Genomic DNA, 14,660 nt, shown 5'->3' on the forward strand with positions numbered 1-14,660 from the left:
CTCGTTCCACGGCCTCTTCTGAATCCAGCTTGAACCTCTGGAAGTTCTCTGTCAATGTATGATTCCAGCCGTTTCTGTACTACCTTTAGCAAAACTTTGCTCGCTTGAGATATCAAAGAGATTGTCCGCAAATCCATAGAGAAAAAAAGTACAAAAGTGATTGCCAGGGAAATGCCTACTAATGAGGTTTCTTTTGGGGGTCATAAAATTTTTTCTGGTATTAGTACACCTTGTGAATATTCTAAAAACAACTGAATTATACCCTTTAAAATGGTAAAAATTAGGATATGTGAATTATATCTCAATTTTTAAAAAGAACATTTAACTGCATAAAAACAAAAATAAAGCACATCAGAATTTGTAGCACTAAATGTAGCACAGAAAATTTATAGCACTAAATGCTTGCATTAGAAAAAAAAATCTCAAGTCAATAACATAAACTTCTACCTCTAGAAACTAGAAAAAGGAGAGCAGAAGCAAGCACAAGGAAGGAAAAATAAAGACAAAAGCAAAAATTTTAAAAATTGAAAACAAAAAGACAATAGAGAAAATCAGTGTAACAAAAAGTGGTTCTTTATAAAATAAAGATTAATAAAATTAACAAACTATTAGCAAGACTGACACAGAATAAAAGAGGAAGTACAAATTATTAATATAAAAATTATCACTGGAGACCTAGAAGACATCAAAAAGATTTTAATAAGATAATTTATACATGTGAATCTAACAACTTAGATAAAATGAGCCAATTCCCAACTCGGACATTGGTTACCCAAAATGGGAAGGGGGGTGGCCTACAAAGGCAAGAAGTGACTGACTAACAAGCTTTCAAGAGGGTGCAGAGGACGGTAGAATCTCTACTGAGTAGTATCCAATCTGTCTGGGCAGGACTGATGAAAGGAGATGTGGACTGCACTCATGTGGTACAATCGTGAATAATTACTATCAGCACTGACTGTGAGGGTTGGAAATGTAAAGGTAGACATTTTGTAAAAAAAAAAAGGAGGGGAGTGGTTGACTTTGTAATCTAGGTAGAGGACCCTGGGACCATCAAGGGAAAAGATCAGAGTGTGGGACCAGAGAAAGTGACTCCAGAGATGGAGGCAGAGACATGGCGAGATGGAGCAGATGGGAACTCTAGACCCAGAGAGGGAGACCAGGGGTGTACCATTTGGTTGGTTGATGATGCATGGAGGGGGTTATAACCTTGGCAATGAAACAATATACGATAGGATGAATGTAAAGCTAATGTTCTCCCATGTAAACTATCACATAATTCACAATAAAACAATTTTTTTCAAATGAGCCAATTCCTTGTAAAGCACAACTCACTCAATATGAAAAAGACAATTTGAATTGGAATTCTCAAATATAGTAAAGATATCAATTCTCCCCAAACTAAGAGGACTTTTCCAAAATATACATATTCTGACTAAACCCTAAATATAATAAGAATTTCTAGGGGTGAAGTCCAGGAGTCCTGGTGTGGCACTGTGGGATAAGCACTGGACTGCTAACTGCCAAGGTAAGCAGTTCAAACTCATCAGCCACTCCTTGGAAACCCTATATATGGTTGTATGAGTCAGAACCAACTTGACAGCACTTAACAACAAAAATAGTGGTGAAGCCCAGACTTGTAGTGTTTAGGGGAAAAAACCTCAAGCCCACTCCAGATCATTCTAGTTTGTAGTCAGCCTCCCAGTCACTATCCCTAGAAACACGGGGCTGAAAGTCCTGCAGTCTTATCTGTCCACCAACTTAACATCAGTCCAGTGCAAAGGAAGAGTTAATCGATCTCCTCCTAGACTTTCCCACCTGCAGCCTCCTTAAGTGACCATGCTGACTACTGGCTACCATATGAATTTTTTTGAAGTCTAGTTCTGAGCCAGCTGGTAAGACAAATCTAGATACATAATCAAATTATAAATCAATGCATTATGGAGAGGGGTTGGCTCTAGTACCAAAAACTCTCTTCCTCTTCCCACCCTCCAGAAACCCTCCCAGTAAAACAGAGTGAAGACCTGTAGGAATGAAAAGTGTCTGTCCTTGCTTCACGGAACACTTGTAGCATTTATCCACCTGGTCCCCAAAGAACATTTCATTCTGATTAGAGGAACTGCTCCAGCACTCAAAGAGAGTCAGGTTTGCATTGGTTGGGCGGATTAGGTAAAAGATCTTCTCACCCTGAAAAAAAAGAAAAGGTTTAACTGCCAAAATTACCAGAAAAATCCTCCAGGGAAGTGGGTGGATGGGTAGGGACTCTCACACTCCAAGACCATGGTTGTTGTTATTGTTTATTGCGGTCAAGTTGGTTCTGACTCATAGTGACCCTGTATAGGGTTTCCAAGGAGTGGCTGGTGGGTTTGAACCACTGACCTTGCAGTTAGCAGTACAGTGCTTATCCTACAGCACCACACTAGGATTCTAAGATCATGAAAGTATGGAAGTGTGCCAAAATTAATTCCAAACCCATATAAATTATATGGATTTGGAAATTCTCAAATGGTCCTTTTGTACTTTGCACTATAAGTCAGCTCATAAGATTGGCAAAAACAATTTAGAAAGGGCATTTCAAACAAAATTGTTTAAATTAGGACAAATGTACACTAGTGGCTTCTATTTCAGAAGCCATGCAAAATGCAAAATGGTCTCTATAGATGAGTAGATCAATACTACTAGCTTGAAGAAAATTTAAGTCCACATTACTGATGAGGAGAAAATTGAATTTGCCTTTAAATGCCATTTACAGAGTGTTCCCTCTCACGCCTACAAAAAAAGCTAGTAAAAGTTAAAAACTTCAGTAATTTCCAGAGGACTTCTGAAAGATTATGACTGGTGATTATCTGTTGGAAAAACATTTCATTTCCTAATTATGTTTTGTCTGGATAATCACCAGTGATAATTCAGCAAAAAAAAACAAAAAACAACCTCTTAGTATAAACATATCCTTAATCCACAGCTTGATTTGTTTAACCAATATCTCACAGTAAGAATTTTCAATGTAGAAAATTAACAAGATTAGAAATATCTGATATACAACTGGAGAAATTTGCATCAGGTCTACAGATTAAATAATCAATTAAATAAATCAAGATTAATTTTTTGACTTTGATAACCACACTGTGATTATAGCAGAGAATGCCCTTGTTTTTATTACTACCACTGAATTATTAAGCGATAACGACCCATCATGTCTGCAGCAACTTTCAAATGTTTCAGAAAAAATATATACATATGGTGGCTGTGTGCTGTGGAGTCACTTCCAACTCACAGCTACCCTGTACAGGGTTTTCAAGGCTGTAAATCTTTATGGGAGCAGAAAGCCTCCTCTTCTCCAGCAGAACAGCTGGTAGTTTCGAACTGCTGACCCTGAGGTTAGCAGCCCGATTCGTAACCACTACGCTATACATGGTGGTGGTTGTTAAATGTCATTGACTTGGTTCCGACTCAGAGAGACCCTGTATAAAGTTTCCAAGTAACGGTTGGTGGGTTTGAACTGATGACCTTATGGTGACCTACAGCACCATACCAGGACTCCAGATAGTCTCTTCTGTCTTCTATCCTGCCTCTCTGCTCCTTCAGACACTGTGTTTAAAAGCGATGCTGAGTTAACTGGTAAAAAAGAAAACAAATGCTTTCCCGAATCATTATGAAAGAATACTAAATTCCTTCATCCTGTCAGAGTTAATATTATGTATGAGCACATAACATGTATGTTTGACATATTGTAGCTACAACATAGTAGGAGTATAAATTTATCCATTGAAGAAGATAATAGTTGGGAGAAAACCTTAGGTACCAGTTGGTGTTCAAAAATTATTTTGACTAAAAATCAAAACTGTAGAGTAGAAACAGGCCATCTTTGTCATCTAGGAAGTGATTAGGGCTCAGCAGCCTCTTTTGTGCTACTAGCTGATAAAAATAGGAAGGCCTTCTCCTCCTGTAAAGATTTATAGCCACGGAATCCCTGTTAAGGGTCGCTATGGGTCGGAACTGACTCGACAGCACTTAACAACAACAACAAGGTGTGCCTGCCACCAAAACTATATCCATTCCTACCTTGAGCACATGGTACCAGACTGAGGTGCCACCAAAGTCAATGTGAAAGTCTGTATAGCTATCCCGCACACTCATGAGGCAGTACTTCTGGACACTAGGTCTTTCAAATACACACTCCTCCGGCCACAAGTTCTCCACCCATGACAGCTTCCGAACAATCTTGGGTGTCTCCACAAGGTTAGAAAGCCTAGCAAGGAAGGGGTAGAGAGCAGATGTCAGTATGCTGAGGTAGACTGACAAAAGTCCATTGACTTCCAATCTTTTTGAATATTGGGAATTTCTCCATTTGAGGATTAAAGCTGGAATGAAATGTCCATAGGTCAGATAAGACAGAGAACCCAGAATTCCTAAGGGCACACAGGTCACATTTCCCGTAAGTCTGGTCAGCATATTCAGTTCACTCAGATCCAGAAATCCCAAGTCCCAGCTCCACAGCCTTCCCCAGTTGAAGGTGATCATTTATGAAATGCTCATACTTCACTGAAGTCCATTCACGTGGCATCAGGTTTATAATAGATTTCTTACTGCCCACATCTCAGTCTTTTTTTGAGGAACGATTAGAGAAACCTCTCAGGTAAAAAAACATTTTCTCCAAGCATTTTGTTGTTTTTGTCATAGATAAAACCACATACCTTATAATAGACATGTTTTCTCTTCTGACTATAGGGAAACTTCATGAAACTGCTAAGCCTATCTCCACCAACTATCCATCCATACTATTCATTTTGTCTATAGACATCCTACCAGATGCATCCTATTTCCCATCTTTAACCTCCTTTTGTGAGGACTGTATTGTAAGCACTGGACTGCTAACTACAAGGTCAGCAGTTCAAACCCACCAGCTGCTATCGGTGGGTGTGTAGGAACCAATTCAATGGCCCTTACCATCAACCCCCCCTTTCATTGAAAATTTTCCTGTATTTCCCCCTCTATTCTGTATAGTATTCATCTCTGTAAGCTACTTCAATCAGTAATTCAGGATGAAGTAAAGTATACATAAATGAATGTAATTTGTTAATGAAATCAGTTAACTTATTTGAACTTTTGCATGTTTAAACCAACAGTATGTTGTTGCTCTGGATCGTTGAGTCGGATCTGACTAATAGTGACCCTGTACTGTAAAGTTTCCAAGGAGGGGCTGGTAGGTTTAAACCACTGACCTTGTGGTTAGCAGTCCAGTGCTTACCCTACAGAGCCACACTGTTATTTCACTACAGTTAGTTAAGATGCTACCATTGGGGAAAACTGCCTGAAGAGTACACAGAACCTCCTTGTACTACTTTTTCCAATTTCCCTTAAAGCTACAATTATTTTCAAAATAAGTTTTAAAAACCCAGTAAATAATCATACAATAAATTTCCTAAGGGCAAGAAGGTATGTTCTAATTTCTCGGTATTTTCTATAGTCCTGAGCACAAAGTAGCTAACACAGCTATTGAGTCCAGGTAAAATAATTTAAGTCACTCATAACAGATTATAAACACTTCTTTTTCTTTCTTTTTTAACATAAGAAACCTTATTCTTAGAAAAATATTTGGGGTCAATTTTAGTAAATTCATATCCAGAGTACAAATGTAGTTAAACTGTGATAGTTAAACTGTGACTCTAAGAACCAGAAAAAAAAAAAAAAAAAAGTGTAAGAAAGTTGTGCTAGGACTTGAAGGAGATAAAAAGAAAAAAAAAAAAAAAAAAGAAAGAAATTACTATAGCTACTGTATAATCTATTCAATGCTAGAAACTGTGTTGGAGAAATGATTGGGTTTTTATAATGTGAGCAGATATCCTAAAAAGTATAACCAATTCACCATCTCAAAGAAAGAAATCACCAGGAGGAAAGGGAAGGAACACTAATATATACTCAGTTCAAGTTAAAGGAATCCTTGAGTGGCATAAATGGTTAAGTATTTGACTACGAGCCCAAAGATTGGCAGTTCAAACCCACCCAAAGGCAACTCAGAAGGCAGACCTGACAATCTGCCTCAAAAAGAGCACACTCTTAAAGAACCCTATGGCGCAGTTCTACTCTGCGCACATAGGGTCACCATGAATTGGAAATGAATAGATGGCAACTAACACCACCACCATAAGTTTCAGGCACTTTGTTCGACTTTTTAGTTACCCCTGTCCCTCCTACCTGGTATCAGAGAATTCCAAACTAATGACATTGAGGACTTTCTCCCTCTTCCCGCTGTAATAATATTTCACAAAATCGCCGAGCTTCATCTTGCAGTCAGCCTGGCGGATCACATCAATCACATCAATCTCTTTGTCAGAACCTGGGGTAAAAAGATGGGTTCTGCACCAAATGGTTTCAGGGACTGGGAAGACTGTATCATCCTCTCACCAGTCCCTAGAATGTCCTTTGAACTCCTCTCCTCAGATATTATATGTGTATGTGTGCATGTTTGGGGTGCAGGGACAGGGATAAAAATCCATCCAAGTGTTCCTTAGGTTCAGGCCTGCCAGGGTTATGGAACTGGCTGACCCATAGCATGACTCATAGTATAATCTACCTGTTTGGGACCTGTTTCCAAACTTCTCTTCCTCTCCTCAATATAACCATGCACAGAAGACAAGTGATTCAAAGATTCTACAATCTCCACAGAGGACAGAGAGACCATAATCCCTAGTACTCCCCAGGCAAATAATGGGGTTCAATCTGTGATTTGGGGGCATATTAGGTGGAAGAGGAAAAGAAGACCAGGATTTTGGTTCTAGCTTTGCAAAAAAAAAAAAAACAAAAAACTAGACAAGGCATTTCATCTTAGATTCCTAACATGACTAGAAAGGAAATGCAACAGGTAGATTGGAGAGGAAGACATATGGGTCTTAATGGGAATGAATAATGTTATATAATGTTTTCAAACCACAGGACTTGTGGTTTAAAAACATTATGTTGAGTGAAATAAGCCAGTCATAAAAGGAAAAATAATTTATAATCTCACTCACTTAAATGAACATAGGCAAATATATAAAACCCAAAAAGTATTAGTTTACTACGCCTGGTAAAGTGGCGGGTTGGGGAAAAAGAACAAGACCTGCAAGGAGATGGACTGGCACAGTAGCAGCATAAATGGGTTCAAGGGTAGCAACGGTTCTGAGGTTGGCACAGGACCAGGTAGTGTTTCATTCTGTTGTGCATAGGGTCACTATGAGTCAGTACCAACTCAATGGCACCTAACAACAACAAACCACACATGGGAAGGAGAGGGACAAGAGGGGAGTTTTTGCATATGGGTTAGTGAATATATGTTAATGGTAGTGGAATAATTTGGAAAAAAATAGTGAGACTGATTGTACAAGTTGAAGAATGTAGTCAATGTCACTGGATTATACATGTAGAGACAGTCAAATTAGTGTATCTTTTGTCATATATATTTTTACCACAATAATAATAATAATAGTAAAAGTATATTAAAAAGGGGTCTGTGTTGTCTTACCAACATAGTGTTCCACATCTCTCACAGTGAACGACGGTGAGGGCAGAGTCATTCCCAAACCATCCTTCTTCAAGACCATGATAGGTACACTGAAGCTATTCTCTTCCAGGTATTCCACAGTAAGCTGACTTCCAGTGGGCTTCAGAATCACTTCATCTGAGCTGTGGGCCACACAAGAGAAACCCTGAGCCCCAGAGGACCTGGCCATTGAAAGTCTCACTGGATGCTACCATTCACCCAGAGGTGGGAGGGGAGAAGTAGAGGAGACCTTCCAGAGGGGTCACAGCATAGGATGGCAGCTAACAGCATAAACTTTATGTGCATAAAAAAACTAAACTCAGGATATCAATAGGGTGCTCTTCTCTAGATGACTAGGGTAGATATCAGTCAACAGGTTACCCAAAAGGAAAAGATACATCTGACGAAGTTTAGCTGATTTGTTTTAAACCAGGGCAGCATTCACCACATTTTTAAAAATTGACAAATAAAGAGAAAAGACCAACTGAAAAAGCAAAAGCACATTTTATAACTATTTCTTCAATGCATGTACTTCATTAACCAGAAAACGGGAGTTTAAAAATAATAATAAATGTAAGTATTTAAAAATTAGAATTTTCTGAAAGAAAAAATATGATTAAGTTTAAAAACCAACACAAACTAGGAAAAAAGATATTTGTAATATGTATGCAAAGGTTTATTTTCTTTAATATATGTTGTTGTTATGTGCCGTGGAGTTGGTTCCAACTCATAGCGACCCTGTACATGATTTCTGAGGCTGTAAATTTTTATGGGAGCAGAAAGCCTCAACTTGCTCCCACAGACAGCTGGTAGTTTTGAACTGCTGGCCATGAGATTAGCAGCCCGATTTGTAACCACTATGCTACCAGAGCTCCTTCTTTAATATATAAAGAATTATTACTAGTTGGTAAAAAAAATACTCAGTAATCCAATAGAAATAGTCAAACATCACAAACAGGCAGTTAGCAGAGTAGAAAAAAAAAGTTTATAAGGATACAAAAAATATACTCCCCTTCGTAATTAAAGAAATACAAAATGAAATGACTATTTTTTTTAATCTTATCAAAAAGGCAGAAGTCAAAAAGATTGATAATAAGCATTGTTAGCTGGAATAAAGAGAAACAGAAATCTTCTCACAATGTTTGTGGAGTGTAAAATGGTAACACCACTTTGGAGACAATCTGGAAATATTTATAAATATTTTTAAAGTACATATTCTTTAACTTAGCAATTCCACTTTTAGGCATTAAATCTAAAGATATACTCACCCACATATGCAAAGACTTAAGTATAAAGATATTCACTGCAGCACTTCTTTTCTAATAGCAATATACTGGAATCAAACGTTTATCAACAGAAGAAGGGTTAAATAAATTATCTACCCATAAAACAAGTAAAAAAAAGTCATGGAAAAGAATGAAGAATATCTGTATGTACTGATTTATTGTTATGGATTGATTTTTCAGTATATATAATTTAAATTATATTAAAAAAGCAAGATGCAGAACAATATGTTTCCATTTGTACAGAAAAAGAGGTATACACACACACATGCACTACTACTGGAAGAATGTTTAAAATAATCATCTATATGATTAACAATTAGTTTAAAACAAACAAGCATAACAGAAATAATGAGAATGCTCAAACATTATGAAGAATGTGACCAATGTCACTGAATAACATGTGTAGAAATTGTTAAATGGGAATTTAAATTACTGTGTAAATCTTCATTGACAAAACAATAAAATATTATGAAGAAATAATAGAATGAAGAAATTGGCTGATTTGGGGGAGACACACTTCCAACTCACATCTTTAAAAAAAAAAAATCAAGTTAAAGAAATACTTATAATTCCAAACAACACTTTGATTACAGAACAGCTGAAAATGATTCAATAAATTAAAAAACAAGCAAAAGAGAATGCAAAGAAAGTGTTTTTCATAGTTGTAAAAGAAATACATAACTACTCAAAATTTTTTTTTAATTATAATTTGTTAAGTTTACTCTTCTCTACAATGAGGAATTAAACTTTGTGATCTTTAAGACTCATTCTAGTTAGAGCATTCTTTGAGAACAAGAAAATATCTTCTCCTGAATAAGGGGAATATTGCTTCCCAATCTACCAAAAGCTTCTGCAAATAGACCTTAATATATTCTGCACAACAATGGAACTCTAGCAACTGTTTCTTAGATGCTGACTAAAACAGAAAGATCCCTCCCCAAAGGTAACTTGCACATGGCACATAACAGGATGCCCAATGGGAAGTCTGGGAAGAGATGGGTTTCTGCATCCTAGAGTCTTCATAATCACCGGACTTTGGGCAGGGGTCCTCACCTGTCAAAGGTCCTACTACGGAGCTCTCGAATGAATGTAGGGCTCCCAGTCTTCACTGGCTTTCCCTTGTGTGTATCATGCCCTTTTGAAGATCCACGGCGTTTTTTCACTAAGCCAGGAAAAGATACGAAGTCATAGTCAAAATGGACATGAACTATGGATCTAAGAGCAAAAGATTCAACAGATTCTGTTTCTAGCATCCCCTTGAAGCATCTGGAGTCCCCAAGGCCCTTGGAGAATCAAAACAGTTGCTAGTGAGGATGGATGTTTGCTCTTTGGAATCCCTAGGAAGGGAGGGAAGTAAAGCTACAAACGTCATATTCAGTGAGGCAGCTGTTGACAGCTTCTAGTTCTTAAGGGAGACAAATCTGAAGTTCTCAGGCAAAAATGTTCTCACTGCCAAGCTTCCTTTGCTTTAACCTCTCTGAAACCCTTTTTTTAGAAACCTCAAGATCTACTTACTGACAGAGGGCCCATGCAAAACCTCGCAGTTGGGGCAATGGTAGAGGTCAATGTCAGTAGCCTTCTCCTCTTCAACACCAACACAACTGGAAAATAAAAAATTAGCCAAGGTTTATGGAAATTTTGTTTTTCATAAGGTACAGAATTGTGCTGTACACTATAATTTCAGAAATATGTAACAATTTACATTTAAATTAATTAAAAGTAAACAAAATTTAAAATTCCATTCCTCCATCACTCTAGCCACATTTCAAGTGCTTAGTAGTCATTTTCATCAATATAGAACACAAAGACCTATTGGACCACAGTGATCTAAAACGATGACAAAGCTAAATATGTACATATCTGAGTCCTTAAGATTCAGAATGCTCAAACCTGGAAGAGCCTTTCGAGCAGTGCTGTCTAATAGAAACCTAAAGTGACGTAAACATATCATTTAATATTTTCTAATAGCTACACTAAAAAAGTAATAAAAACTGGTGAGATTAATTTTAATATCTTGTTGTTGTTGTTGTTAAGTGCAGTCGAGTCGATACCGACCCATAGCGACCCTATATAGGGTTTCCAAGGAGCAGCTGGTGAGCTTGAACCACCAACCTTGACAGTTCAAACGACTTTGCAGTCTGACGCATTAGCCCACAGCGCCACACCAGGACTCCTTTAATATCTTATGTAACCCAAAATGTTATTTCAACATATAATCAAAATTTTAACATTTAATGAGATATTTGGTTAAATAAAAGGACTGAAAAATATATTTTTCAATATATTTCAAATATACCTTGGAGTGAAGGATTGCACGTAGCCGTTTTTTTTCTCTTTTTCTATATTTTCTAATTTTCTCCAATAAACACATACTATTAATTTCATATTTTAAAGCATACAAAATATTTATTAATTTTGAAAACCTGAGTTTTCATGTATATAAGGTGGTGGTGGTTATGTGCTGTGGAGTCGGTTCCAACTCATAGCAAACCTGTACAGGGTTTTCATGGCTGTAAATCTTTACAGGAGCAGAAAGCCTCATCTTTCTCCTATGGAACAGCTGGTAGTGTCGAACTGCTGACCTTGCAGTTCGCAGCCCGATTCGTAACCACTATGCTACCAGAGCTCCTTATATAAGTGGTTGTTGTTGTTGTTGTTAAGTGCCATAGAGTCTATTCCGACCCATAGCGACCCTGAACAGGGTTTCTGAGGCTGTAAATCTTTACGGGAGCAGAAAGCCTCATCTTTCTCCCAGAGCAGCTGGTAGTTCGAACTGCTGACCTTGTGGTTCGCAGCCCTATTCGTAACCACTACACTACCAGAGCTCCTTATATGAAGTGGTAGTCAAACAAAATTAAACCGCTCTGGTAGCGTAGTGGTTACGAATTGGGCTGCGAACCTTAAGGTCAGTGGTTCGAAACTACCAGCCTCTCCGCGGAAAAAAGATGAGGCTTTCTGCTCCCGTAAAGATTTACACGCTCAGAAACCCTGTATAGGGTCGCTATGGGTCGGAACCGACTCAACGGCACTTAACAACAACAACATCCTGGTGTGGCACTGTGGGTTAATGTACCAGATTGTAAAGCCATTTGAACTGCAAGGTCGGTAGTTCAAGCTCACCAGCTGCTCCTTGGAAGCCCTACACTATGAGTCAGAACCGACTCAACAGCACTTAACAACAATAATAACAATCCTAGTGAAGTCATCATCAGGCCTAAGATAAATCTCCTGATGTAAGATGGTGGACTACAGAAAAAGGCTACACAGATCCTCTACAACAAAGATGCAAAAAGTGGACTGAATTTTTACTAGGAGAGGAAGATGAACGGAAGCGAACAAATGCGGCATGGCCAGCTTAAACATTTGTGAGTGGCTTTACAGGCAAGGCAGTGGCTTGACAGCACAAAAGCATACCAGCGACTCACAGAAATAAAGGTTCAATTTTTTTCTTGTCCCTACATTCCTATGAAACTACCAGCTGCTCCGCGGGAGAAAGATGAGGCATTCTGCTCCCGTAAAGATTTACAGCCTCGGAAACCCTATACAGGGTCGCTATGAGTCAGAACCGACTCCATGGCACATAACAACAACATTCCTATGGTGACCAGAGGTGTGGTCAGTACATACCTGCGAATGTTTCCAGCCAAGCTCCTGCTCTCCATGGTTAGAGTTATACAGTGGTGAGCCGCACAGTTCTAAGCCACATCAGAGTGAGTTGTGAGCTATCTGGAATCAGGTGAGGCCTTGACCAGACCTGCAGAGCTGGTTCTGGCCAACTCTGGACTAGTGGGAACTCCTCCATACTATACACTGGCTGCTATCTGTGATGGAAAGACCATAATCCCAGTTGCACTGGGATTTGCACCAACTACTTTCAGATTGGGTGTCCAAAAAAGACAACACCTAGGCCTATAGGAACTCCATCTAGGGCCAGGAGTGCCACCATCTCATTACTTGCCCACCATCACATGAGCTTTTGGCTAACAGGAGCCCCCAGAGTTTTCTCCTGTCTGGGACTGACATCTATCTGACCTGGATTTTTCCTTTTTTGTTTATTCTTTATTCCCTGTCTTCCTCTCTCTCTACACCTTTCATTCTTTTATCCTTTCTATCTCTGCTTTCATTTTTTTCTTTCTTTCTATTTCTCTTTTCCCATTGTTTAGGCTGTTTCTTTTTTCCTCTTTCTTGATTTCTCTGGTAGAGTAGTGGTTATGAATCTTGCTGCTAACCTCAGGGTCAGCAGTTAGAAACTACCAGCTGTTCCAAGGAGAAAGATGAGGCTTTCTGCTCCCGTAAAGATTTAAAGCCTCAGAAACCCCGTGCAGGGTCGCTATGAGTCAGAACTGACTCCACAGCAAAAAACCACCACCACACCACCACTTACTTTCTGGTCTCTTTCTCTTTTACTCATCCCTTTCCACAATTGTGTTTAGTGTTTTTTCTTTCCTTCTGTTTTCCCTCTTATTTTTTTCTTCCATGGTTATTTTCATTTTCTCCCTCTTTTCTCTTCTACTTATTGTATCCTTTTTCTAGTTATTGCCTGCCTTTGTTTCTTTCTTCTCATTTTCTATTTTTGTTTTTCACTGTCATTTACTTGTTTGTTTGTTTTCTTCTTCTGTGTTGAGTCTTCTCTTTATGCCCCACCAGATGGAGGACAGTAACCATTCCCACACATCCCAACATAACCATGCCCTCTGCAGCAATACCCAATACCAGATAATCTACACCTGATTAATGACAAAAACCAACATCAACCAAATCCACTTTAAACTAAATTGCATATACGGCAGACAAAGAAGAGTGCACATGCTTCCATTCTCTAATAACACAAACCAGGAGCCAGTTAGTGAGTCTCAAAGAACACAACAACACACAATCATCAATTAAACATGAATACAATGACACCACAATGTCTGGGAAGCAACAGACAATTTCTGTTCACACAAAGAAACAAGACAGAGCGGCTCAAACAAGTGACAGGAGTGAGAGCTAGAAAACATCTTTGAGGGGAAAAAGACACTGGCACTACCTGAAAAAGAATTCAAGAGAATGATATTTACATATTTTCAAATGATTGATAGAAACGTAGAAGAAAATGGAAGTGTTCCAGAAAATACTACAGGAACAAACAAACAAAAAAGATAAAAGATTGGAGACAATACAAAATCTGAAACTAGAAATACAGAAGATTAATACTCAGATTTCAGCAAAGGACAATATATTATAAAGGCAATAAAGTAGATTTGAACCAATGGAAGCGTGAATTAGTTAGCTTGAAGATAAATTATTAAGGTAGAAAAACAATCTGAATAAAGGAAAAAATCCAAAGAACACCTAAAATTCATATGGGATATCTTAAAACGGATTATCATATGGGTGATCCAAATCCCAGAACACAAAGAAACAAAGTATCGAAAAAACAGTCAAAGACTTATTGGAAGAAAACTTCCCTAACATCAAGAAAGACAAGCAGATAGCATTCAAGAAGCTGAATGAACCTCAAACAGGACACACTCCAAAAGAAAATCACCAACACATATCATAATCACACTTCAAAATCAAAGACAAGGAAAGAACACTGAGAGCAGATTGGGTAAAATTAAAAAGTTACCTACATAACAGAAGTAATAAGACTACGTTCTGATTCCCTAGCAGAAACCAGGCAGGCAAGAAGGCAATGTATACAAAACTCTGAAAGAGAAAAATTACAAACCTAGGAGCTCTGGTAGCGTAGTGGTTACGAATCGGGCTGTGAACCTTAAGGTCAGCGGTTCGAAACTACCAGCTGCTCCGCGGGAGAAAGATGAGGTTTTCTATTCCCGTAAAGATTTACACCCTCGGAAACCCTGTACAGGGTC

At 38.3% G+C, this 14,660-nt stretch overlaps 1 protein-coding gene across 3 annotated transcripts in view; it reads right to left on the reverse strand.

Annotated features, from left to right (window-relative positions):
- Window positions 1-14,660, reverse strand: part of PHF8 (PHD finger protein 8) — a 143,085-nt gene that overhangs the window by 100,899 nt on the left and 27,526 nt on the right. For all 3 annotated transcript variants that reach the window (XM_006875252.1, XM_006875253.1, XM_006875254.1), the window contains 6 exons: window positions 10,318-10,403; window positions 9,856-9,964; window positions 7,499-7,659; window positions 6,193-6,334; window positions 4,060-4,246; window positions 2,022-2,184 (listed from right to left, as the gene is read on the reverse strand). In XM_006875252.1, coding sequence (XP_006875314.1) covers window positions 2,022-2,184; window positions 4,060-4,246; window positions 6,193-6,334; window positions 7,499-7,659; window positions 9,856-9,964; window positions 10,318-10,403 — 848 coding nt within the window. The remainder of the gene's footprint in view (window positions 1-2,021; window positions 2,185-4,059; window positions 4,247-6,192; window positions 6,335-7,498; window positions 7,660-9,855; window positions 9,965-10,317; window positions 10,404-14,660) is intronic.

The sequence above is a fragment of the Chrysochloris asiatica genome, unplaced genomic scaffold, assembly GCF_000296735.1.
Source record: "Chrysochloris asiatica unplaced genomic scaffold, ChrAsi1.0 scaffold00315, whole genome shotgun sequence".
Classification (NCBI taxonomy): Eukaryota; Metazoa; Chordata; class Mammalia; order Afrosoricida; family Chrysochloridae; genus Chrysochloris; species Chrysochloris asiatica.